This window comes from Lissotriton helveticus, chromosome 3_1 (assembly GCF_964261635.1).
Source record: "Lissotriton helveticus chromosome 3_1, aLisHel1.1, whole genome shotgun sequence".
Lineage (NCBI taxonomy): Eukaryota > Metazoa > Chordata > Amphibia > Caudata > Salamandridae > Lissotriton > Lissotriton helveticus.
The window spans coordinates 65,743,023-65,770,714 of record NC_136061.1 but is presented as its reverse complement, the minus strand read 5'-3'; the positions used below and the strand labels follow the sequence as shown (position 1 = coordinate 65,770,714).

Sequence of the window (27,692 nt, the reverse complement as noted above, 5' to 3'; positions counted from 1 at the left end):
TGTTTAATTCCTTTTCTTGGAGAGACCAGTAGGCTTCTGACACTTAGCGGTATTTGTGACAAAATTGGAAGGATCAGGAAATTGTCCAGGTCACCTAATTGGTATATGGATTATGAACCTGACGTACCAGCCATGGTACTTCTAGAATGACTGTGTGATTGAACGAAGCCATAATGTCATAAGAAATAGCCTCTTGATGTATGTCAAATGTCAAATTCAATAGAACTGTCATTTCATTGACTGGACCAGGGGCTAAAGGTGTTCAATCAATGGCCTAGACCTGCTCTGGGGACTAATTAAGCAAGGATCATTTGTTTCCTTTGCCCAACGTTCGTCCAAGTATAAATCACTGATGCCACAATCGAAAAGGGCTGAGTCTTTCATCATTTTGGAAAGAACAGAGTGATGCACTCCTTTGGGCGGTCGAGTTGCGGTAACAAAATGGTAACATGGTTGGTGGTGGAATCGGGTAAGTCCTCCTGAGTATGAGGATAATATGGACGTGATTGCAGTCTCTTGGACTAAGAGAGTGTCTCCCTCCTGCACTCGAAATGAAGTTCAATAGTTAGTCTTCAAGTTAAAGATTACTCAATGCGTGGTGTGGTAGGTATAGTTAATTCAATTTTCTTTGTAGTTTGTCAAATAATAAAATATGTTCATTTAGGCTTCATTATGCTTTGAACAGTCAAATCATTCGAGGTGCTCGATGCATTGCGGGCATGCAAGCCCTTCATCAGGGCCTAATTTACTATGGATGAAAGGAAACAAGGTGTCAGCGTAAAGCACTGGGTGTGGACAAAGCTAAGTGGTGCAACCATACATGCGGTACTATTCCATGGTGTTAACACATGAGTAACAAGAATGTCAGTAATTAGAGAAAGGTCCTGAGTCCAGTGATCTGTGCAGTGAAAAGAAGACGAGGGGGTGAACAGTGCGCTGCGCATAGCATGCCGGTACGTCAGTGTCTCATGCAAACATTGTCCTACGGCCCAAACTCCGTGCAAACTGTGCCGTACTGATAGGTTCTTAAAGAAACGTCTGGTGCAAATGGGTGATACAGTGAGGAACTACTGAACTTCATTTCGAGTGCAAGAGGGAGACACTCTCTTAGTCCAAGAGAGTGCAATCAAGTCTTTCATAATTTTCCCATCAGGCATCCCGACTAAGATCAGTAAAAGAAAAAGTGAAAAGGGGGTCACCAGGGGCCCCAACCAAATGGACTTGAGGTCCTACTGTTCTATCTCCTTTTAAGAGGGATGGGACAGGGTGTTTCTTGAAGGACTTTGTGGACGAGTTGGACAAGAGCAGATCAAATGTTCTGAAGAACCACAAAACTTGCACAGTCAGTGCTTGCGACAGTGTTTCCTCTCGGTCTCAGACAGCGATCCTCACGACATTCCAATCTACATAGGATCTTCTTTAGGCGATAATGGAGTCTCTTCAGTAGAGGTTTCAGCCATACAAGAGGCAAATCGAGAGCTTCCAACGGCGGCAGAGACCCGAGTCTTCAGTCTTTCCTTTCTACATTCGCACAGGCGAAACAGGAAAACAGGCTGGTTGGATGTAGTGGACCAACTCAATCTTCATTTCATCTCTAAGACCCTTATGGACTAGGATTAATAATGTCCTTTGCACCCCTTTGGTCGCAGCTGCAAGTTGACGAAATTCTATTATGTAAGTTTGGGCGCCTTGTCCACCCTGTTGGATGTTGCAGGTGGACTTCTCTGCCAAAAATCCTAGGTCTGGCCTTTCAAACACCCACTTGAATGCTGTTTAGAAAGTGGAATACTTTAACAGGCTGAGATTGTCAGCATCTACCGGAGATGTCGCCCAGGCTGGTGCTGGACTAGGCAAGGCACTAATTTTAATTCATATTTGATCAGTCTTGCACATTCTGTAGATTTTTCTCACTTGAGAAGTATTCCTTTCTGTCACATCAAAGGGTACATTATTTTTTTTCTGCTGCCTGTTGTAATGTTGGTGGATTTAAGCTACAGCAAATGGGTTCTGCACCTTTAGTCTACCAGGGTTTCTTGCAAATGGGTAACCATTTTTTTACTTTTACTGTGGGTAAGTCTGGCTACCTAAGTCCCACTCACAGTAATTGGACTAAGCGTTTTAACCACCAGTGTCTACCTTTTAAGATAAGGCCACTGATGCAAAGCTAGGGTTAGGACATTGTCTGGTTACACGTGTATAGGTTTGCACATGTGTGTGGGCTGCTCGCATGAGACTACAGTCATGTGCAGTCAGATATTTGCACACAGGTAGCCTGGAGCAAAAGGGAATATGCAAGGATTGGTACTGACATTATAATATGCTTCTGATAGATACATCTGCCAGTGGATTCCTCACCTTGTGAATATCCCCCTTGCGTCAGCAACGTTCGGAAAATTCTTTGTAGCACGCCGGTGTGGACGACGTCATAGGAGCACGGCATCGCGCGCGACTCCGTCTGACTTCACTGACTCCTTATTAGGCCTACGTCGGCGCGATGACATTAGTTCCCTTTTTTCCCGCGTCATCGACGCTAACGGTTTCTGGGATCTTCTGTGATTCAGATAGTAACTTTTGTAACTATTTGTGTGTTACTGTTTCTGTTCTTCGTCGAAGATGTCGTCGAAGAAGACGGGATTCAAGCAGTGCGGCGTGTGTGCCCGGATGATGTCGATTACCGATCCACGCGAAGATTGCTTGTGGTGCCTGGGTTCGGATCATGATGTCAAGGGCTATCGATCCTGCTCTAAGATGAATCCTAATGCTCTGCGAGAACGGGAGGCAAAGCTTCTACTGGCCAAAGTTAAAGGTAAAGAAGCCAAGAGATCTTTGAGGTCAAGATCTAGATGCTCCAGATCGAAGCCGAAGTCAAGATCGAAGTCGCGATCGAGGTCGAGGGCCAGGTCGGAGTCGGCTTCGAAGTCGGCTTCTGGACATGCTTCGGGATCCTCGAAGAGAAAGCACAAGAGGAAGAAGCATAGTTCTCGGCATCATTCGGGGTCGTCGGACTCGAAGAGGAAGTCTTCTCGAAGACATCATAAGGACCTTGTGTCTCCTTCACCTGCTGGTGAGCCTGAAGGTGGAGCCTCGCTGGAACGATCTCGAGAGCATTCTCCGGATCCGGAGTTGGAACCGAATCCGGTTTCGGGACAGTCTTCGGAGCATGAAGAGGTCGTGGAAATTCCTCAGACACCGGCTCCGGAGGATGACCTGGAAGGTCAAAAGGGTCAAGAGGAGCCGAATCCGGAGCAGCCTCCTTCAGAGCAGCCATTGGGTTCATACCCTCCCTTTCCTGGCCAGGACCCTTCGCATTTCCTAAATTTCATGTTTGGTGTTTATGCGAAGGCAATGTACCCCTCTGGAGCACCTGCGGGTCCCATGGGTCCTTTGTCATTTAACTTGGGTGTCCCCCAAGCTTATGCTCCGGCACCTTTTCTACCATTAATGCCGGCGCCATATCCTCCTTGGCTCGGTACGGCGCCGCCAAGGTCATCGACTCCGGTCACGGCTTCGCCGGCTCCAGAGCGACCTCGGGATTTGGATCGGGGCTCGACGCCGGTTCCGGCTTCTCAACCTCCAGTTGTTCAAGTTCCTCGTTCAATGTCGGCTCCGACTCCGTCGGAGTCGTTACCGGATCCGACGACTTCGATTCGTCTGGAGTGGTCGAGGCGTAGAGCCCAGCGTCTCTTGGAGGAGAAGGAATATGGGGAACCTGAAGTGGAGGAAGGCGAACTTCAGGAGCACGAGGATTGCTTTGAGGATCTGCATAATGCAAATAGCCTGGAACTTTCTCCAGAATGGGGGTTGCCTGTGGTTTCGGAAGCACCCTCTAGGGATGTGGTGCCATGCTATGTAGTTATCAAAAAGGCTGCTGAATTGCTAAATTTGACTTTGCCTACAGTGGAGTTCAAATCTAATATCCTCACGGAGGTCTTACATTCGCCTACTTCAGTTGTAGAGCCTACTCTGCCATTCACTGAGGCTCTGACTGAACCGATTTTAGAGGTCTGGAAAAAGCCTTTGTCTGCACCTGCGGTGTCCAGATCAGTGGTGAGACGATATAGGGTGGCACCTGGTGACCCTGAGTTCTTGACTTCTCATCCTTCGCCGGAAAGTCTGGTGGTGCAGGCCGCTTGTTCGAACAGGTCAGCAGGCTCTTTTCCCCAGGTTCCTGGAGATAAGGACTCCAAGAAATTGGATCAAGCTGCTAAAAAGGTTTTCTCCTCGGGTAGCATGGCTTTTAAATCTACAAATGCTACATGCCTACTGGGAAGGTATGTGCATGCCTTAATGGATTCGGTAAAGCAGTTGTCAACTAAGCTTCCGGAGGAAGACAGGAAAAACTTCAACGAGGTTGTCTTGGACACTCAGGCGGCAGCCCGCCAGGTTATTCAGAGTGGCATGGACACGGCAGACTCTGTGGCTAGAGTGATGGGTTCTTCAGTGGCCACCAGAAGAGCCGCTTGGCTAAAGTCTTCAGAGTTTTCCGCAGATGTTCAGGCTACTCTTATGGATTTGCCTTTTGACGGCATTGGCCTCTTTGGAAAGAAAGCGGATACGGCATTGGAGAGGTTCAAAGATAGCCGTGCGACGGCTAGATCTTTGGGCCTGCAGGCGAAAGGCTCTACCACCAGGAAGTTCAGGGGCTTTGGGAAGTCCTCCTTTCGTCCCTTCAAACAAAGCCAACAACAGCAGCAACAACAGAACCCTCTGTATAAGTCATACAGAGGTAGACAAAGGGGTCGTGGACGTGGACGTCAGGCCTCCTTCTCCTCTACTTCCTCCTCTAATACCCACCCCCACCTACAACAGCAAAGCAGCCCTAGATCCGCCATTCCGGATCATGCGGGTCCGGTAGGGGGTCGCCTTACTCATTTTCTACAGGATTGGGAATCGGTTACATCAGATCTTTGGGTTCTCAATCTCGTAGAAAATGGGTATGCACTTCCTTTTCAGGAGTTCCCTCCCAATTACCCTCCTTGCCAAGGTTATTGTTCGGAGGACCACCTGCTTCTCCTGCAGGAAGAAGTCCTGGCTCTGTTCAGAAAGGGTGCGATAGAGGTGGTTCCGGAGCAGGAGAGGGGTCAGGGGTGCTACTCCCGGTATTTCCTGATCCCCAAAAAGGATGGCAGGCTTCGACCAATCCTGGATCTCAGGATCTTGAACTTGTATCTGAAACAGGAAAGGTTCAAGATGCTCACTCTTGCGCAGGTTCTTCAAGCGCTGTTGGAAGAAGACTGGATGGTGTCGATCGACTTTCAGTATGCTTATTTCCACATCCCCATCCTGAAGTCGCACAGGAAGTATCTCCATTTTACAGTGGGGTCGCAACACTACCAGTTTGCGGTCCTTCCGTTTTGACTTACTACTGCGCCTCGAGTTTTCACCAAGGTGATGGCAATGGTGGCAGCACATCTCAGGAGGTCGGGGATACCTGTATTCCCGTATCTGGACGACTGGCTGATCAAAGCGGAGTCACCAGAGAAGGTGCTCCTTCATCTGCAAGAGACAACTCAGTTGTTGCACAGGTTGGGTTTTTCGATAAATGTACCCAAGTCTCACCTGGTGCCCTCCCAGTTCAACCTGTTCATAGGTGCGGTACTGGACACTACTGTATGTCGTGCATTCCCTCCACCTCAAAGGATTCGCGACATACAAGAAATGATTCCTTTATTCTACAACGGAGCGGTTGTTCCAGTCCTGAAAGTCCTTCGTCTGCTCGGTCTGATGGCTTCTTGCATTCTGTTGGTCAACCATGCACGCTGGCACATGAGGGCACTCCAGTGGTGCCTCCGCAGGCAGTGGTATCAGCACAACGGAGATCTCAGGGAGTCTGTGAGGATCTCCAGAGAAACTGCAGCAGATCCGTCTTGGTGGGGTGTGGAAGGCAATCTGTCTCAAGGCAAGCCTTTCCAACTGCCTCCATCGGTGGCCACGGTGATAACGGATGCATCCACTCTAGGGTGGGGTGCTCATCTGGGGGATCTGGAGGTCAAAGGTCTTTGGTCTCAAGAGGAAAGGTTGCTTCACATCAACCTTCTAGAGTTGCGGGCGATACGTTTGGCGCTCAAGGCCTTCCTCCCTTCCCTTCGCGGTCAGTCGGTTCAAGTCCTGACGGACAACACGACCGCGATGTGGTATGTCAACAAGCAGGGAGGAGTAGGGTCGCAGTGTCTCTGCAGAGAGGCACTGCATCTCTGGTCCTGGGTTCAGGACCACCAGATTTGTCTGATGGCAAATCATCTGGCCGGAGTTCTGAACGTACGTGCAGACATTCTCAGTCGGCAGTTCTCTGCCGACCACAAATGGAGGCTCCATCCGGAGGTTGATCACATCTTTTAGATGTGGGGGACTCCTCGGGTGGACCTGTTTGCCACTCGCGAGAATGCTCACTGCCTGTCCTTCTGCAGTCTCCAGTATCCGATGCAAGGAGCTTTGGGGGACGCGTTTCAGTTGAGTTGGGGAAGTCAACTCCTTTACGCCTTTCCTCCCATACCCTTGATTCCTCGGGTTCTGAGGAAGATTCGCCAGGACCGGGCCCAAGTCATATTGGTCGCCCCGGATTGGCCAAGACGGGTGTGGTCCACGGACCTACTCTACCTCTCCTCTCACCCGCCTGTCCGTCTCCCTTTCAGGGTAGATCTCCTCTCTCAGATGGAGGGGCAGGTTCTACACCCCCACCTCCAGACATTACACCTTCATGCCTGGAGATTGAACGGGGCAACCAGATTTCCTTTTCTCTCCCTCACGATGTGATGGATGCCATTCTTTCGGCCAGGCGTGACTCCACCAAGTCCATCTATTCGTATAGATGGTCTAAGTTTGTTGTTTGGTGTAGGGAGAAGGCTATTGACCCTTTGAGGGCTCATTTGTCCGATATTTTGCAGTTTGCTCTTTCTTTGGCGCAGCAAGGGTTTGCTGTTGCCACAGTCAAAGGTTACCATTCGGCTTTGTCGGCATTTCTCTGTTTGCCGGATCAGCCATCTCTTTTTAAATCTCTAGTGGTTTTGAGGTTTCTGAAGGGCCTCACTAATAAGTTCCCTCCTTCTCCATTTATCATGCCTCAATGGGACTTAAATCTTGTCTTAACATTCTTGATGGGTTCTCCCTTCGAACCCTTACACAAGTGTCCCATGAGGCTTTTGTCTTTTAAGACGGTCTTCCTAGTTGCGATCACCTCGGCAAGGAGGGTAAGTGAGCTTCAAGCTCTTAGTTCCAAGCCCCCATTCCTGACCATTCATGCTGATCAAATGGTTCTTAGGACCAGGGCTGCTTTTCTGCCTAAGGTGGTAACTCCCTTCCATCTAGGACAGTCCGTTACCCTTCCTACCTTCTATCCTCCCCCTCACCCTTCCAAGGAGGAAGAGAGACTGCACCGTCTGGACCCTAAGAGGGCGGTGTCTTTTTATCTGGACAGAACAAAAGACTTTCGGATGGACGACCAGCTGTTTGTTGGTTTTGCTGGTTGTCGGAGGGGCAGAGCGGTGCACAAGCGCACACTTTCCAGGTGGATAATCCTGTGCATCAAGATTTGCTACTCCCTGGCGGGTAAGTACCCTCCTGAGGGTATAAGAGCTCATTCTACCAGGGCAAGGTCTGCTACTTCTGCATTGTCTAGAGGTGTACCTGTTGAGGACATTTGCAGAGCCGCGACTTGGGCCTCCCTCCACACTTTCGCGAAGCATTACTGCTTGGATACCGAAGTGAGGAGGGACGGCCACTTCGCGCGCTCTGTCCTCCAAGATTTCTAGGTGTAGCAGGGTGAACGCCCTCCTCCGGGAGTTGGGACTGCTGTGGGACTCTATTCACAAGGTGAGGAATCCACTGGCAGATGTATCTATCAGAAGAACAAGTTACTTACCTTCCGTAACGCTTTTTCTGGTAGATACAGTATCTGCCTGTGGATTCCTCACTGACCCACCCGCCTCCCCGTTGTCCACTCTGCTATACCTGAGTTTATGTATTCTTATGTTTATCTATATTTATATTTGTATATATATTGGGTTTTTGATACCTTTGCTACGCACTATGTGTGCAGTTTTGATTTGTATGTACTATGTACACTGTATATATGTATATTTGCAGTTATTGGTCCGTCGGGTGCCTCGAAGGAACGGAAAAAAGGGCGGAACTGATGTCATCGCGCCGACGTAGGCCTAATAAGGAGTCAGTGACGTCAGACGGAGTCGCGCGCGATGCCGTGCTCCTATGACGTCGTCCACGCCGGCGTGCTAATTTTCTGAACGTTGCTGACGCAAGGGGGATATTCACAAGGTGAGGAATCCACAGGCAGATACTGTATCTACCAGAAAAAGCATTACCGAAGGTAAGTAACTTGTTCTTCTGATCTTACAGTATAAATGTGCAGTCATAGAGTAAGTCTTTAGTGCTTAGTGAAAGTGTGTGGTGTTTCTACTGTATTCTATATATAATCTCAAAGAAGAAGAAAGGGGTATGCCCAAATAACCCTCCTCTGCCTGGGCAAAGGACATCAAAGATGTAGCATAAGGAAAAAAGTAGGGAGGGATCAATTCACCACTTTATTTCTGTACATGGCACAGTCAATTACCATGACATCAAAAAAATTTCTGTAGCTAAATCAACATAAATTTATATAGTACACGAATCATGGGAAGGTGCTGGGTGCACATACAAATATATATATATATATATATATATATATATATATGGAAAATACTTGTATATAAAACAAAATATACATGACAAAAAATCAAATATCTTTCGAAATTACACAGGGCATACTATATACAACACCAATCACAAAACCCTTAAATATTATACAAACACATGTACACTCCTTACTCCGGAGTTCTACAATCAGAGGAAGTACGCTAAGCGCCTGAGGTATCAAACCTCCTATCCTATCTTAAGGCGCCTTAACCATAAGAGTACAAAATGTATTATTTTATATGGACTCCTCCTTATTTTGTCGACGCTGTTGCGGTCTCGTTTCAGCCTTTCGTTTCTTATGATATCATCAGGACAAGGGTATATCTGGGTCTAGGGTTCTGCAGACCCGTCCACGTTGCCACCTGGCGTCTATGTGCACCACCTCGCTTCCTGAAGGGGGTGTCCACTCCTCCTCAAAAAAATCTGACTCAATCCAGCGATATATAAACAAAATACTGCCTAAAGTACAGTTTCACTCCACTTAGGCCTACCAGGTTAAACTAGGTAACAATCTGTGGTAAAACGTGCACAGTGGGTTTAAATTTTCAGTCCACAATTCACTACATATACATCTTATGGGACCTAAGGTTTTGTCATATTTCTCTGGCTCTGACCATAGTCAGATTACAGAGGCCTTTGTCCCACCTCCTCCTGGGCCAAGTTAAATATTCGGCTCTGGAGCAAAGGGAACAAAGACCTTCCCCTCACAAAAGGATCAATTATCAGTGACTGACTGAGTTACTGTGAAAGGAGGGGGTGTGGGAGAAATCTCCATCTGATAATTAGCTAGTCACCAGCCCCTGTCTCAGCACAGGCTCATTAGAACACAGGAGGGAGCCCAGACCTCTAGAGCCAACACTGCAGGGGCTCACCTTTGTAGTTTTAGTGGGAGAGATCAGCCAATTATGTCTGCTAGGCGGAGAGCTGAGTGAGGTCCTCAGAGGAGCTCTTTCCAGAGAAAACCTGAAGTTGCCATTTTGGATTTTCCAGAATGCTGTTCAGGAGGATTGGTGGTACAAAAGGGGGTGGTGATGGACGGAGCATCTGAACCAATCAAACACTCACACCCAGTCAACAGATCTGGGTTTAATCCATCACTGTTCTTTAGCCCACTCTGCCACCCCAGTTCAGACATGACCATATGCAAATCAGTCTGACCCTGTGCCTCATGGGAACAGTCCAGCCCTAACTGCCAAGCCATGCCTTCCCTGGACCAGAAACAAGCTTCCGAGGACCGGTTTCTGGCATTTCAGCCGTCTTCAGCCCGGCTTGCTTGAATCCAGTGGCAAAGTGAGATGACATGGCATGGCAGCATTGTTCAGGCGTGCCTGGCCCCTTAAAATTTCAACCTAGACTTAAAAACCCCTGCACAAGGGAGAGACAGTAGGGAATACCATGGACCTGGGAGATGACTGACGGCAGAAAAGATGCCCAGCTGGATGGAGAAGCCATCTGATACACTGAAAGGATGGACTAAGAACTTTGATTCCAGCTGAGCCCCAAGGCTAGCATGGGTCTCTCAAGGGCCAGTATTGCTGGCCCTTTTATGCCACCTGAGGACCTGTTGGGCAAAAACCCCTGGATTGCTCTGCCCCCACAGGTTCCTTGCAAGATGGCCAGGAGGACATGATGCCTGGGTAGTGTGCAAGTGGAGTGTCCTGTTGGTTGGTAGCAGAGGGGTTGTGCCTGATGCACCAACAGCCAGGCAGACGAGATGGCAACCACAGGGAGCATGCAAAATCCATCTCCATGAAATGTGCCCATTGAGAGGCCAAACAACTGAAGAAATGCTACTGGTTTCTAGGCCTGACTCCCAGGACCAAATGAGCCAACAATTGAGAGAGTGGGCCCAGCGGGCCTGAGATATATATGTTTCTCTTTTTCCTCCTTTAAAACGGAAACCTGATAACGAGTGTATGGTGCTCCGCCCGGTGTTCTTAAAAGTACCCCGGAGTGGCGCAGGCCCCAGAGTCAGTGCAGCTTTCATTATATATTTCCCTAGGAAGGAGGTGTCTATGCGTCCCCCGTGCCTATTTTCTGCCCCGGGCCCCATCTCCCTGGGGGGCTTTCGCAGATATTCTCTTGCCTCTGGGATCCCATCCTGCTGAGCATGGAGCATGTGTTTGCAGGTCCTGCCAAGTACCACGCATCAGGCATTAAACTAACTCATTTCAGAGTGGCGGTCCGCATCACCGCACAGAAATGCATTGTCATGCATATGCATAGCACCTCAGGAGTCCCAAGACAGGAGGGTATTAACGCTGCCTAAGTTGGGGGTGGGGACAGGTTGTGCCCAGCACTAAAATGCCCGCTTCTCCTTCACAGATGCAGTACACAGAGCTGCTCCTGTTATGGAGGCACCCGAGAAGTTCCTTCCACTAGGGTAGGAGCTGAGAACAAGATGCTGGTTTCCCTGAGCCAGAGGGCACTGCGTGCTAGGAGCCAGGGGTGTCAGGATGGCCTTGGGGCGACTCTTCAGCCCCCAATGATTTTTGCCACTGTAGTTTGCCCTGGTGAGACTGGGGCACCCATTAAAAAGGATGAAACAAAGAAATACCTGCGAATCGAGGTTGTGGTCAAATAAAACAGTGAGCGAACAGTCAAATAAAATATTCACTGCTTGGTACAGGAGCTCGTCAATATGCCCTACGAGTGGGCCTAATTTGCAGATATTGTTTCTCGTAGCGCCCCAGGAATGAGCATGGGCACCCCCAACGGTTCGCCCAGGTGTTGTGGGGAGCTGCATTAGGAGCAACCAGAGAAACAAGGAAACCCACCACCAAAACATGCTCTAAATATAGTCAGCATATTAATTTGGCCTCAAAAAGCATTAAAAAAATTTAGAAAAATCTCTGTATTTTTAAATCATATTTCATATTTTATATTTTGCATTTTAATTTGCATACATGCATAGTAAATAAACAGAATTTCTGTTAATCACCCAAATAGATGACAGAACTCCTCCCACTCCCACGATATAGAATAAATATCACACTACCACTCTAGCCTCATGCATACCACTCTAGCCTCATGCATACCACTCTAGCCTCATGCATACCACTCTAGCCTCATGCATACCACTCATACCTCATGCATACCACTCTAGCCTCATGCATACCACTCTAGCCTCATGCATACCACTCTAGCCTCATGCATACCACTCTAGCCTCATGCATACCACTCTAGCCTCATGCATACCACTCTAGCCTCATGCATACCACTCTAGCCTCATGCATACCACTCTAGCCTCATGCATACCACTCTAGCCTCATGCATACCACTCTAGCCTCATGCATACCACTCTAGCCTCATGCATACCACTCTAGCCTCATGCATACCACTCTAGCCTCATGCATACCACTCTAGCCTCATGCATACCACTCTAGCCTCATGCATACCACTCTAGCCTCATGCATACCACTCTAGCCTCATGCATACCACTCTAGCCTCATGCATACCACTCTAGCCTCATGCATACCACTCTAGCCTCATGCATACCACTCTAGCCTCATGCATACCACTCTAGCCTCATGCATACCACTCTAGCCTCATGCATACCACTCTAGCCTCATGCATACCACTCATACCTCATCAATACACTCGACCAACCCTACTACAAACATTCCATGTATAGAGACACTAAATAGAACATCCTATTCATTGCTCCTAAATGTAATCATGACACAATATGAACATAGTGTTCTTTCTCAGTCTCAATTTGTCCCCAAAAATCCATCCAAAACTCACTAGAGATTCCCCCAGCCACTCCCTCTACTCACCACAGCGCCAAGACGCCTCGGCATTCGAGCGCTTTACAAGCATACATAAGCATATGGTGATTAGCCAGAATTTGTTATTTTCTTGTCCATCTCAAGGTTTGGAAGGGAGTTCAGCTGCTTGTGATCTTTGATTGTCTTCTGTTGAAATGTAACTGAACAGGCTTTATGTTAAGTGTTATTAGACCTTGGAATGCCTCTGTCCCCATGTCAACAAACATAGGATTGACTACTCCCTCTCTGTTCTCAGCCCCTGAGGAGCTCCAGCTATGCCTGTTTGCAGATTCTCTGGTGACCTTCTCGGACAGTGGCCGTGAAGTGGGGGAGTTCACAGTGTCGGTGCAGCGCGCCTTCTACGAAGAGGACGGGAAGGAGGAGGTGGAATGTTTCCTGGTCCATGCCACCAGCCAAGGAACCATCGACGGCATTCCCTGCGGGACCTCAATCCTAGGTTGGGGAGTAACTCACTTTTATTTTATTTTAATCTGGTTTTGTTGTTGTTTGTCTTCACCTTTCACTGTCTCTCCTAAGAGGCTTTCTTGTGGAACTTTTTTGCTGGTGAAAGACATGTTATGTTATGTTATGTTATGGATGTCTTTTATAGCGCTCGGCTACTCCGAAGAGTGTCCCGGCGCTTTCTAACCCACAACAGACTGCAAAGGGCAGGCACAAAGAAGAAAAAGAGCAAGCAGATTACTAATCATAAAGCCACGTCTTCAAAGCCTTTCGAAAGGCCAACAAATTAGAAGTACTGCGAAGCGACAAAGGAAGAGTGTTCCAGAGCTGAGGCGCCAAGCGTTTAAAGGAACGCCCCCCTACCCTTGCTTTTTTAACAGCAGGGACAACGGCAAGGCAAAGAGATTCCGATCTTAAAGCTCTAGCCATAGTGGCTTGTAGCAAAAATGTCTTTGCTGTGGGCAGCCGTCTGCTTTCCGGCAGAAAAGACAGATTCTTGTGGTTGAGGTGCAGTCTTCAGAGCCTGAGACCTTGAGGCATATGTACAATCCCCTAGCTCCACCGGGGCGTCGCTTTTTTGACATTCCGGGTGCGTAATGCCCTGCACCATATTTACAAAGCGGCAGAATGCAGCACACACAGAAGTAACAAATCACTATTATGGGCTGTCTATTTGGAGGAAGGGACACCTTCCAGCACATAAACACTCATTCTCTGCAATGCAGGCACCCTTGCTCCATGGTGCAAGGGTGCCTGCGTTGGCGCTAGGGAGCTAATATCAGCACTATGGAAAACACAGGGATGCGCCGTATTGTAGTAAATACAGCATATTGTTACGTTCTGAAAAGTTTGGAGAGCGGCGCTGCCAAATTTGCCACAGCTCTGCGCTCAGGCATTTTGTTGTACATATGTTCCCTTGTTTTAAATTCTGGCTTTCCTATTTAATGCGATTCAATGAAAATGACTTCTCCTCACTTTACTTCACTTGACTGTAGAGGGATGAATGCTGGGGAGTAAGTATTCAGCTTGTGCTGTGTAAGAACATTCATTAAGCTAGGGAAAATTAAACAACGTAACACAAAAAGACACATATATTTTGATCTGATTGATGCATAACACAGTCGTAACCAGTACCACACAACTGCAAGAAGTATATGAAGAAATATATTTTGCTTTTGTTTTTATGGATATTTAACAAAGAATAGTGTCCAGCATTACCAGTCAAATCGCAAATTAGGATTTAGGATTCAGATCTAATTCCAGAATAACTGTAAACCCTGTCCACTTAATTAAGGAGGTATGAGGTTTGGGATATTCAACAAACAATCCTGCTGGATATGAACGGTAATTTTTCTTAAATTTGTACTAACTAGATATCTCATCTGAGGGACTCTTCTTTTAGCAGAAAAAATAGCGTATTGAAAAAAGTGTAGAAAGTTATAGTTTCACCAGCAAAGATTTGCAAAAATGAAAAAATTTGGTAAATTGCAAAATTCACCACCTTTGCAAAACTTTGCCTTTATGAAAAACAGATGGCAAAACGCTTTTGGAAATTTCTCTCACAGGAACAGGGTTAGTAGCTATATTCCCTCAAAACATATTTTTTCAAGACTTTACTTTTGTTGTTTTGTTTAAAACATTATGGAGTTGGCAATAGTGAACTTCACCTAACCATTTCACCACACCTCAAAGACCAGAGCCACAGTGAGGTAGTATGTCAAAACCACACAGGTATTAACTATCCCTGCCTTAACAACGTGGTCCAACCACGAATGTGTCTTTACAACGCATTCCTTTACCATGCAAGTCGTTGCTGCGACTTGCCTTAAGGAAAGCACTTGACTTTGGAAAAGTATAATTTACTATTCCCACTCCAGTCTGCTCAACAGTAGGGAAAGAGTTAGATTTAAAGTCCAACAACAGGCCAATAGCCCCCCCTTCTAAAGCAAGTTGTAAAAACGTATTTGTGGTTCGGACCACGTTGTTCAGGCAGGGGTGGTTCAAGCGGCGATGCACAGGCTGCTTCCCCACAGTGACAGGGCATGCGGCTTCTGCTAAAGTGTCTTTTGGTAGACATCAAACAGCGTTGTGTTTTCTTCTGTGTGGAGAGATGCCCTTTAACTCTTTCGCTGCGGCAGCAATTCCGCCGCAGCACTAAGGGGCGGGGGGGGGGCCGCGCGGCGCTCTGACGCTTATGACGGAACCGCTCCGTCACGCCCCTCGGGTGGGCTGTGCTTGTGACTGAGCGGTTCCGTCATTGCCCCGCCCGCTCAATAGAACACGCCGCGCAGGCGCGAAATCAGCACCGCGCAGGCACGGCGAGCGGGCCGTGACTGAACCGCTCCTTTACCAGCACAGCCCACCCGAGGGGCGTGATGGAGCGGTTCCGTCATAAGCGTGGGAGGGGTTAATCAAGCCCTCGCTTTTTAGGTTTACACCAGCCCCTTGGTTGCCACGATTAGCTTTACAAACCAAAGTGGTGCATCAGGCTGTGCTCTTTATCGAAACTTAGGGGATAGTAGTGGGTCACATGAGGGGGAGGGCTCAGTTTGAACCTAATCACCAGTGCCAGCTTAGTATGACCGCTTAGAGCCTGGTGTGAGATGGAATTACCCAGCGGGTACTGTGGTGACGAACTAGAAGTGGTTATGTCTGATTGCTATTCTAATAATATTTACTGTTACTACGAGAAAGAAGGTAAGTGTATGAATGGTCCACTTTTCTAACTTCCTGACTTTGTCAGGGCAGGAGAGCATCTCTATGGTTTCCTTGGAATTCGTTCTTGCAACTGGTCGATGCCATTTTTGTTAAGAACTCTTGAGTTAAGTTGAAGAACTCCAAATGAGGCAGAAAAAGGCTCTCATTCGTCAGACCCTCTTGTATTATTTTTTAACTTATTGTCATCAAATGCATCTCTTGCTTTTCAAGGCACACCTTTATTCACACTGTTGCTTTCTTATTCAATCCTCCTCTTGTCGTCTCTCCTTTTCAGCGTATATCTCGAAGGACCTTGAAACTCTGGAGCAGCACAGCCATGAGTACCTGAAGGTAATGGGAAGTTGACGGTCAACAAGGGGAGCGTAGAGTAAAAGGTTAATATGTATGTACAGCGGGAATTGAAGGCCGATAGGGGAGTTGACTGAATCCCTTGTAACAATACACCTGACATAGGGCTAGGCAAACTAGGTTTCCACCTGGCAAGTATTTTCTGTGGTCTACCTCTACCAGGAAGATGGACACAGAGGTGGCCAGTAAGGTCGTCGACATCAGACATGTCCAGAGGAGGGGAAGGATGTTATCAGTGCAGGAAGTCATAACATATAAGTTAATGTTTCTAAGACTTCTTTGCCGGTGTCTGGGTTTCTGTAGCTGAGCTGAGTTGATCTTTCCAATGACCAGATCGAAGGTAGGTCCCTTGATGTGAGTAGGGCTATCACATATTTGGGTGAGGTTGAGGTCTACTAAGAAGGTTTTGAGGCTATTGACTGATGAGTCATTCATGTAGGTTAAAGCCTCCAAAGGAAGATCTGGGTGCCATGACACTCCACATTCGTGGAGATGATTTCCATGATCTGTTCTATGAAAGGGGGGATTACCCAGTGGAGGGTCGTAGAGCGTATGGAATCTGCATGCTTGCCTGTTGTTGCATGAGACCTCGAAGCACAGGTATTCGCCTGATGACAAGGAATCTGATTGCAGTTGTCTAACTGATAGATTGTTACGATGTATACATGCGATGCCTCGAACTTGTCCACCCGATCTATCTAACCTGATGATGTCATAACTAGAGGGCACGTAGTATGTCGATAATTGTTGCAGATGAGTCGTTAAGCCAGGTTTTCGTCGGCACTAGAATGTCTGGATCATGAGCAAGGATGAGGGCAGCAATGTCAGCAGCATGTCGTACTGCTGATCTGCAGTTGAGGAGCATGAATTTAGACTGTGGTTTGGGATCATCGGAGGAAGGAATAGTGGTGGGGACTCGAGTGAGGTTGTTCTTATTTAAGGATCTAGAGTTTACCGTTGGTACTCCAAACAGGTCAGAGTGGATTGCTTCAACTTGGCACAAATTCTCCGAGTTAACAGCATATGATGGGTATAAGAGAGTAAAAACGTAATAATATCCTTGTCTTGGAGTGGGTCTTTAACTCTGAAAAGCCGAGAGGGGTCATTAGGGAGGGGTGAGTTTTTCCATCTTTGGTGTGTAGGGGCCACTTGTGATGAGGTCACAGTGGGTGAAGGGATGCGCAGACAGCCTGGAGCAGGATTAAGAGGGATGTGTGTAGTTGAGGGACTCAGTCTTCAGGGACCCACTAGATTTCCAATAATAATATAAAGAGGAGGTGATGTGTAAAATGCTTTGAACATCAGCCTTGAGTTGTTGAAGGGCAAGTGAAATCTCATCCAGTCTGGATTCAAAAGCTGTGTAGGAGCGGGTTCCTGGAGACAAGCTGTGAGGCAGGGTGGTCTAGGGGAGGAAAGGTTAGAGAGATGCGGGGGCGAGATAGAGATGTGAAGTGCGTCGCAAGGTGGGAAGGGTGAACATCATTTACTGCGAAAACATTTCCCCGCAGGAAATTACAATGCGGTCATACAACGACCGCGTTGCACGCATACCATTACTCCACAAGTCGGAACAACTATTGCGGGGGGCAGAAGGTGTTGGATTTAAAATCCAACACCTTCCCTACTGTTGCACATACTGGAGTTGGAATAGTAAATTTTACTATTCAAACATCCAGCACCCCCCCTTCGCAAGTCGTTGTTACGACTTGTAGGCTAATGGTATTTGAGGTTACAACTCAGTCATTGTAACAACTACGTTATAATTCCCTGCGGGAAAAAGCATGCGTTAAAAAGCGGTATATTCGATGGGAAGAGTAGCAACTGGTTACGAAGAAGTACAAGGGTCTTATCAGTCACGTTGCTGGCCTGGTTATGGAGATCAGAATATGGGTGTGACACCAGTGTAGCTAAGGGGAGAATCATGGGCAATATGGGAGTGCCCACAATAATGTGTATAGGGGTCGGGGTGTGGAAGGGGGGATGGTGTGACATAAGGGGCTAAGTGACTCTGACCTCATTGCTCCAGGAGAGTGGTGAGCATGTTCACCTGTTAGGGAATGGGAGGAGAGGGATTCTGGCCCACCTTATGTCATATAAGAGTTACTCTTTAGTATGCATGTCCCTGTAGCGTAGCATAGAAGGGAAGGGGTAGGGTCATCCGAGATATCGAGGTTGTGAGAGGACACATTTTGTGGATTTTGGGGGTTGTCAGAGGTGATAGGGGGGCATTGGGAGGGTGAGGTTTTGTTACTAAACATTGTGTTCTTGATGATGGGGAAAATGGTGTCAAAGATGACCAGGTTGTGAGCAGATGATTGTATAGGGATAGTCTCATTGTTGTAAAGGGAGATGGTTGCTTCTATTCCTTGGGTAGGTGAGGGGGGCAACCGTAAGTCAAAGCCCGTGAGGGGTCTTCTTGGATGTGATGATTTGGAGCAGTGAGTAAAATGCCAACCTCCATTTAGCATGTCTTTTCGTAAAGAAGATAAGATCAGTTATTGTCGCCCCATTTTTTATGCAGAAGAAGGGATCCGAAATGAGGCGTTTCTGGGTGCGCTTCTGGGAGTTTGTTTGAAGTTTTTTTTATATGTTTTTCGATAGGTTCGGCGGGTATTTAATTGTATAAGCATTATGCCTTAAACCACAAGATAGTAGCCCGCTGCTGGAACCTCGCCGCACACATTTAGGCCCAGGCACCCATCCATGAGCCAGAAGAGGAGGAACCGCTTGTTTTTTTTGTGTGAGCGCTATTGCACTGTCTTTCTGCGCGCGGTTCCTTGTGTGGACCGCCCCACTCAGGCCTTAATTTAGACAGATACAACACTACTGGGGTCATTTATGGTGGGATTCAAGAATACCATGAACAACATGATATGACCACATCCCCTCAAGGAAGCTCTGAAAATGGGAATTACCATCACAATCTTTATTTATTAATGCACACTGTTCCTTTTCAGCCCTTTCACAGCTGGACATTTCAAAAGCTTTGAACTGGTAAAATGTCCGGAGCAGTCAGGACTGCCTGTTCCTGCACCTCTAGTCATTCATGATTTGACCACAAACACGGCTTTCAGCCGATTCGGAAATTACACCAAATGAGCACTAAAGCTTTAAGGCGGGTGGACCTGCAGTATCCCCCCCTTGTGGGGCGATGAGTCTCACAGTATATGAAAGGGACCCTCTTTAGAACCTCCATGCAAAATGTGTCTGTGCTGTGGATGAGTTGTAAAACATCTGCATAGCCCGAATGCCCATACATGTGACTGTCAGCGCCTACATAGGGGGATAAGCGCTATATAAGTGCTGTAATACAGTACAATAAGAAGCGTCCCTCATTTCCTCTAGAGGCGCTCTAGCCCCTTTGTAAGAGGCTCTGGACAGTGAGTGACCAGGAAATGTAGACACTGAGTCTACGTATCTTGATTGTCCTTGGCAGGGGCACAGAGACTGATTATATTCTTTATGTATTTGGCTTCTGGTACCAGCAAAGTTTATTTTTCACACCGTTCATTTAGTTCCATGGTAAAGTTTGCAGTTTTTATAACTTGGCACCCTTTTTTTCCTAGGTGAAATTTTTGATTTTTGTGACAATTTATGTTTGAGATATCCTAACAAAATGAATACCCTTTACAGAAAACAGGTTTATATCCCTGTCCAGTGCCTTGGTGCACGGAAACGTTCCATAAACTTACAAGGAAAAATTCTGCAAACATTTTCTAGATGGACTGGGCTTAATCCTAGTGAAATTTATCTTCCTTTGTGGGTAAGATGATGTAACAATTTAGAAAAATCTTCCTCTGGGTGAAGGTAAACTGGAAAAGTGCAGGGTGAAATCGGACGCTTTGTAAAACATGCCTTGATGAAAAAACTGCACAGCACTGCTCAAGAGCCACAGACATGTCATTGTTGGTGCTGACCTGACAGGCGTAGCGATAAGAAAGGCACATTGGCGTTATTGTGGTCATGGCTCCGGAGCCCAACCATTAACTGTTCATGGTATGTTTGGATATTTGGCGTTCTTGTTCCCTGTACTATCAAAATACGTCTTTTGAACAGCAAACGTTTCCTTAGATATAGTGCTTAGAAGTGCCTCGGGAAGGACACAGTGTAGGAGTGCAGAAAGATGCTGATACTGAGCGCATCTTCTGGCTTATTTCCGAAGATGTGAGAAAGCCTTGAGAAAGCCTGGACGTGCCAGTGGGTGAAACACGTGTTTGCTATGAATGGTTGTCTTCTATACTGATCAGGATTGTTAATTCAGTGGAGTTATATTCGCCAAGATTGTGAGAAGTCAGCAATGCAACCACTTATTTGAGCGCTACTTCTACAATCATGCTTTTCTATTTATAGTGAGGACTTTTATTCAATAAATTAGCTTATCATACAATTTCTGTTCTCATTTGCAGATAAAAGACAATACTCTGGATACGAAAACACACCTTGTGAAGAAAGGGGACAAACTGGTCCTAGACAAAGTCATCACAGAAGGGCAGGTAGGAACTATGGAGCGGGGGCCTTCTCCTGCCTATCCTTTCATCGCGTGGAGCTGAGGGTCCCAGAGAAGTGATGGAGAGCTCTGTAAACTAGACCCATGGGGCTTTAGGTGGAGGTAACTCAGAGAAGAGCTCTGAATGTAACTCTGTCCTTAGTGTAAAGACAGCACGATGTTGGGTTGGAGATGCATTGCCTTAACTCTGTGGTCTCAAACCTGCACAGGGTTGGCATCTGTTCAGGGCTTTACTCACACATCTTAGTCAAGGCTGATCTTTGTGAGCCAGAGGGAGCACATGACTCCGGGCATCATGGGATTCTGTGCTGCCTTTGGACAAATCTTTTTTTTTCCAATTTGTTTTTCCTTGAGTTTGAAAAAGTAGGGCAATACAACAAAACAGACCCTGTCACAATTCTGATCCCATCATTAGTAAATTGCAGACTATGCCCCCCCCCCATGTACACCTTATTATTATTAAATGCATAGCAATTTAACATCACTGGTCATGGGTTTCCAAACAGTACTTCCGTACTTCGGCTGATTCAGCAAAACTCATCAGGTAATAGCGGTACAGGGCCCATGTATCTCCACACCTGGACGGCTCAGGGGTCAGTTGTTTGTACAGTTAAAGTTGACCATTGCAATATGTAATCTCCGACAATCATTGTTTGATCCTCGCCCTATCCCCAATGCTTTGCTACCGGTCGCTTGGCTAGCAGTTGAGCGAGGGAGGTAAGTTTACTATTAACCAAGGGGATCTTCTGCACCAGACCCAACAATCAAACCAATGGTGAAATCCGCAGAGGAACCTCTGTAATGATTTGGATAATCTTAAACACCCTGTCCTAAAATGTAAGGACCTGCAAATAATTCCAAGCTAAGCACAAAAAAGCCGGCACCCTCCCCTCCCTCCACAGTGCGCACATCTACAGTCCTCTCTGAGGTCCCACTTGTGCAAAATTGTTGCCGTATTATATACCCTTTTAATGTGATGGTAGTGGATTAATCACAGTTGACTGCTAGGTAGGAGCTCCCCTGTTTATGCTCAGCAATATTCCCAGACTTCATCCATTAGAGGGATACCTAAATCTGTCTCCTATACCCGTCTAGCAGATATTAGGCTTGCGTTGCCTAGTATAGCATTGTAATAAGTTTTGAGGGGTCACATTACCCAGAGAAGTCGCCTAAGGCCTGAACCTGTCGGGCTCCTGTAATTTGGTGTCTGTATTGTACGTGTCGATTTTAGCCTGAAGTAGAGGGGAGTAGGTAGGGCAGTGACCACTGAGCATGTCCGAAGGTCATCTATTGTGATAAATGTATCCTGCATTATTCGTCCCAAGTTGTGTTGTGAAGTCTCTGGAGTTGCGATTTCACTTTCTGTTCATGTGTCATGGGAAACAGCGGATGTGCCTACAAGTGGGTGTGCAGGGTATATAATAGCTTGATGCATGCTCTTATCATCAAACCTTCCTGTAATAACAACTTGGATTGAACCTTGATCCTGAATTGATGTCTATGGATTAAAAGTGGACTAAGATTACACTTGTAAACTCGAGATCATTATTGACATTTTTATTACTTCTATGTGGGATCGGAAAGGACCTTTATTAATGAATTTGAAGGCAGAACACATAGTGCGGATCAACTCAAAGTTAGAATCACTAACATCACTAACATCACAAAAGCACAAACTAGCACCCCTTTGACAATTGGCTCCCTAAATACCTGTGTATATGGACAAATAATCAATAAATTGACCTCTCTTCCTGATATTCTCACAGGAATATTACATGCAGCAAGAACCACTCTTGAAGGGACTCAGTAGCCTCATACATATGAATAGTTTGAGTCCAGAACCAGCAGGAGCTGTTAAGGCCACCATTGAGATGGAAAGCAAGCCAAACCTAGTTGAAATAGACGGGGTCAAACACTAAGATAAAATCCAGGGCGCTCCTTCAACACTGCCCACTTCCAGACCATCCTTCGGTAAGCTAACAAATAGGCAACAAAAGCGGGCACGGAGGGGCAGGCTCAAATATTCTAAACAAATGGAACCTGGCACCAAACCAATCTATACAATCTTTGCACAAACGTGCAAGCCAAGAATAGATAACACATGCATGAACGTATCAGCAGATGACAAGAACGGCTCAGGGTCAATGGCCTCAGTTCTTTCATTTAGGTTAAACAAATCGCCATAAACAAGGTGTACATTAAACCAAACGGAGCAGAGCACCCAGCCAGATTAAGTAAGGGTAAGACACAGGCGAGACAAAAAGGTACCTCACGAGCAGAAAAAAATCATTTCACAACGACGACAACAATGACGGAATCATCAACGCAAAGAGTGGAACAAAAAGACCAAAAAATGATTCAGGTGAAGATAAAGGAAATCTAGTTCTCAATCAGTTTCCTGCTCCAATATTATCCCCCGCAATTTCTCAAGATAAAGGGAAAGTATCATCAAAAACATGTCTTTAAGGAAATCTGACCAAGCAAAATTCTGGCAAATGTAATCCAATATTTGTAACTACTAATGGGCAAGTCTGCACATGTAAATTAAAAAATAAAGGAATTCATAGTGCTGAACTCTCACTGCAAAGGATCAGGCCAAATGTAGGAAATGTGCTCTATGATACAGCAACTGAAAGGGTTAACATCTCAAATCAAGAACAGGTCCTACTACACCAAAGCATGCCTGAACAGACAACCCCCCCGTACACAACACCAAGCACTTAAAATCCATTAACCAAGAGGAAGCACCAAAAAGTTTAAAGAATTGCTGAACACATCTTTTATTCCTGACCGAATATTCAACTCAAAGGTGACAGGACATCCTAAATAGAGGACACCTGCTAAGATTGTTCAGGGAGATTCCGGAATTATGTGAAAAACACTAGAATTTCAGAAATGGAAAATCGGCACCAGCAAGAGCATACACGAACTACCTGAATTTCCAGCAAAATAGTCGGTCTGATCTACACGTTCAGAAATTCTTTTGCAAGGTGGGGAACAACCCTATTACACCGTATTACACCAAAGTCTCTTAAATTCCCCTACCCCCTGTTACAAAAAATAACGTTGCCTAAATCTTGAAAGGCTACAGAAAAAGGCTTAATATCATTCCAGCAAGAGGTTTCTCACCTGAATTATGGACAAGCTCAACACAAACCTCGACCAAAGACAGGGCAGCTGTGTGCTTTACATAACACATAAACATAAACATAAAAGCCAGATATGATCCAAGCCAACGACCGAAGACAAGCAGTACTGGATATGGGTTCCAATGGCCTTAGAATCTCGGCAGACCTGATGTAGCACTCCAGCGAAAGGAAATGTATTCACCTGAGGTCCAAATTACATCGAAACTAAAGAGCTCATCAATATTTGTTCATGGAATATCCACGGATTTGGAGAAATGTGCCTAGATAATGAGACCCTGACTGACGTTCCTTCAAAACTTTGACTTAATATTACTACAAGAAACCTGGAACTTAACACCAAGCCCAATAGTAGGTTTCAAGGAGCACCATATACATTCGGAAAAAAATCTCCAACTTTGGCAATCCAAGGGGGCGTGGGTCTGTCTATATATGTCTCCTCAAAGTATATTTGGACCACTGAAGAACTTGACTCTGGAGAGAACTGGCCTCAAGTCTTAAACTTTGAAAGCAAAAGTAGTACCCTAACAAGGCTCGTGCAGTTAATCAATTATAAACATATATATACATCCAGACAAAAAAAGAAAGAAAGATCTGCAAGCCTCGTAAACCTGATAAAACTGCTGCAAAACTTGAATCAGCATGGTCAAATGATCATCTCAGGGGATTTTAACATCAACTTCATAAGAAGTACATTTAACACCAGCAAGAACCAAGGTGCGCTAGAAGCAGTCAAACTACAAAAACAACTGGAAGCTCAAGGTTTAACAATCTTAAATGGAAAAACCAAGGCGGACAGCCCAGCAGCAATTACGTTTTTAAGTGGAAAGAGCCAATCAACCATAGACTATACTTTTGCCAGTGAAGAGGTACTCCCTATGGTATATTCCTTTGAAATGTACCCCACTCCTGAAAATGACCACTTCCTACACGTTCTGAGAATCAATCTCAAGCTGCAGCTGACAAGCAAAACAAATGATCTAGCAGAAAGACCAGAACGTTACAACTAAAAAAACTAAAATGGCACGGAACCGACCCAGATCAAATAATGGACGTGGTCTATCAGCATGTAAATAAGGCGGGGAACTTGAGTGAGGAACAGACCGTGCATGCATGGCATTTCTGAGGATGGCCTTACTAACTAGATTTCCAGTAAAACCAGTTCTATAGAGGAAATGTGTTGGACAGAAAGCCTGGGGTGGGGGGGCAGAATGTGCAAACCCTGGTATAACAGAGAATTGCACGAGAAACAAGGCAAATAGCTAGGGAAGTAAGAAGACTGGCTGCAACAGCAAGAAAGGGCACAATAGCATACAAATCCAAAATTTTTGTCAGGAGGAAAAAATACAAGAAAGATTGCAGAGAGGCAAAAAAGCGGTACTCTTAATTACTCTGGGCCAGTTAATCGCCAAATAGTAAGGAGTTCTGGGGTACAATCAATGGCTCAACAATAGGCCGGGCTCTGCACCAAAAGCAGGAATAAGGGAAGAAACCCGGAAAGCATACTTGAGCTAAATGTATACTACTACCCAAAATAGGAAGATAACCCAAAGATGAAGGGGCTGGGGGGGCACATGTATCCAACGAATTTTGATTAGCAAACGCTGCGAATTGCAAAAAAGCAGCATTTGAGTCAAAATTCGCAAAACGGTATGTATGAGGATAATCACATTGCAAAATGAATGAAATCGCAAAATTTGTGATTCCTTAATTTTGCGCCAGCATTTAAGGAATCGCAAATTGTGATTCCTTAAATGCTATGTATGAAGCACCCAAGTTGTGCGATTTCTCATTAAGAAATCGCAAATTACCACCAACTTGAAGTTGGTGGTAATTTGCGTTTTCTTTCACAAATGCACTTTTTTGCATTTGTGAAGGTGCCATGTGGCGCACATACATGCCCTAAGGGCATGGTATGTGCGCCATATGCGCACACATGTGAATTTCAGGGGTGCATCAGGGTGTCCTTATGACACCCTTACACCCTTGCACCCTTGAAATTATTCTCAATTTGCGATTCTCAAATTCTGCAAATTGCAAATTGAGAATAACTTCCCAATCATTCCTATGGGCCTCCTGGCCCATAGAAATGAATTCGGAAATTATTCCTTAATTGCGATTCGCAATTTGCTAATCGCAATTAAGGAATTTTAAGAAATCGCAAAAAAATTACGATTTTCTACATACATCCCTCTTTGCAAATCTCAAATAGCGATTTCTAAAAAATCGCTATTTTAGATTCGCAAATCAGGATGTTGATACATCTGCCCCCAAAATACTTCTTCCCGGGAAATTTGAAGTTTGAACAAAATCAAAATCAGCACACCGAAGGGCCAACTGTGGAAACACTGGAAGGAACGAACTGGGTTGTAAAACCAAGCATCCAAACTCAGGCTGGTGAGGAAGCAGCAAGGGAAATGCCCGACTCAACCAAACACGGACCGACAGTATTAACTGATACAAAACTCATAGAAGGAATTATAAAAAACGACGACTGAGGGAGCAGCCGGCCCCAATGGTCTCCCTAACGCATTATTTAACCAAGCTGCAGGTTTACTGGGCAGGGAATTTAACACCTCTTTTTAATCGCATTTATCATCAGAACATGATACCAAATTCTTGGAAAGGAAGCATCTTCCACCCAATATATAGAAACGGAAGCCAATCCTTGCTGGAAAATTACAGGCTGATAGCCCTGATTGATGTGTAAGCAAAATTATGCGCCTCCTGTATCTTATCACATCTCCAGCGAGAGAGGAGGAGAAACGTGTGATTCCACAAACCCAAACAGGATTTAGGCCAGTTTTTGGGACAACAACAAACCTTATAGTCATGGCAATGTTAACGGAAAAAGCAATAAGAGGGAAAACCCGGTTGTTCGCCTGCTGCATAGATTTAAAATCAGCATTCAATAGAGTACCACAAGATCGTCTCTGGACAAAGCTGAAAGCAATGGGACTATACCATAAAAATTGCTTAACGCAATGATTGCGTTATCCAGCTAAATGTGGGTGCAGGTTAAACTTGGTGGCGGCAGTGGAGTGACTGCCAAAATTAATATCAATATCGGCCTGAAACGAGGTTGCGCGCTGGCACCGACTTTATTTAATTTGTACTCGGCCGACAAGAATAGCTATTTGACAAAAGTAGAGAGCCACCCACCCTAATTGGCAAATGAGTCCATCAACTGTCAGAAATATGCAGATGACATAGTTCTGAGCCAAAGCCCGATCGGCATGCAAAGAGTGATCAATGCCTTGGCCTTGGCAAGCTACATTGAGTTGGAGCCTAACCTGAGGAAAACCAAAGTGGTACGCCTAGTGGATACTCCGTTCAGAACGTATAAATGATACATGAAAGGTCGAGTCGGCCTGCCCATATAAGTATTTGGGAATAAACATGGGGAGTCAAATGTTAACCAACCAAACTATGTCAATGAAAGCAAAAGTTCAATCATTAATATTTGCTTTCAAACTCCTAAAAAATAAATTGAGTTGCCCTTCACATAGCCATTTGTTGACAGTAATGGCAGCACAGCTTCTACCCTCCCTGACTTGCAGCTTGTAAATATGCCATGGTAAGGAAATGGACATCCTGAACAAGTCACAAATGAAGGTATATAAAACAGTGTTCTTTCTCCCTAAAGCAGCCTCTCCAGCACAGGTGCGCCTGGAATTTTGACTTCAAAATCAAAATATCCAAAGAATTAACACCTTGGTAAAACTGTGCTGGAACCTTCACGCCTCAGAGTGTGGCTCACTGAACAACCTATGTTGGATTGAGATTAAGGCTCAGATGTAGCAAAAGCAATCTAATTCATGGGGCACTCATTTGGGGGAAACGGTATTTGAACTAGGAAGCCTAGAAGCATGGGACAGCAAGATGGACAGAGCAGTATTCACAAGGCTAAGCAATGTCACAGCAAAGGAGCTGTCACTTTTAGAAATAAAATCATCCTGGTTAAACGGCGACATGCTTGGACTGTGATAAATTCTTACACCAACCTGAGGCCACAAGGATACGTCTCAGCGTATTTTCCTCCAGCCACAAATA

General features: G+C 45.8%; 1 protein-coding gene across 4 annotated transcripts in view; it reads left to right on the top strand.

Moving 5' to 3' along the window:
* CATIP (ciliogenesis associated TTC17 interacting protein) overlaps positions 1–27,692 on the top strand; it is a 285,718-nt gene that overhangs the window by 216,592 nt on the left and 41,434 nt on the right. For all 4 annotated transcript variants that reach the window (XM_078679247.1, XM_078679245.1, XM_078679244.1 and 1 more), the window contains 3 exons: positions 12,715–12,915; positions 15,913–15,968; positions 20,393–20,479. In XM_078679247.1, the coding sequence (XP_078535373.1) occupies positions 12,715–12,915; positions 15,913–15,968; positions 20,393–20,479 (344 nt within the window). The remainder of the gene's footprint in view (positions 1–12,714; positions 12,916–15,912; positions 15,969–20,392; positions 20,480–27,692) is intronic.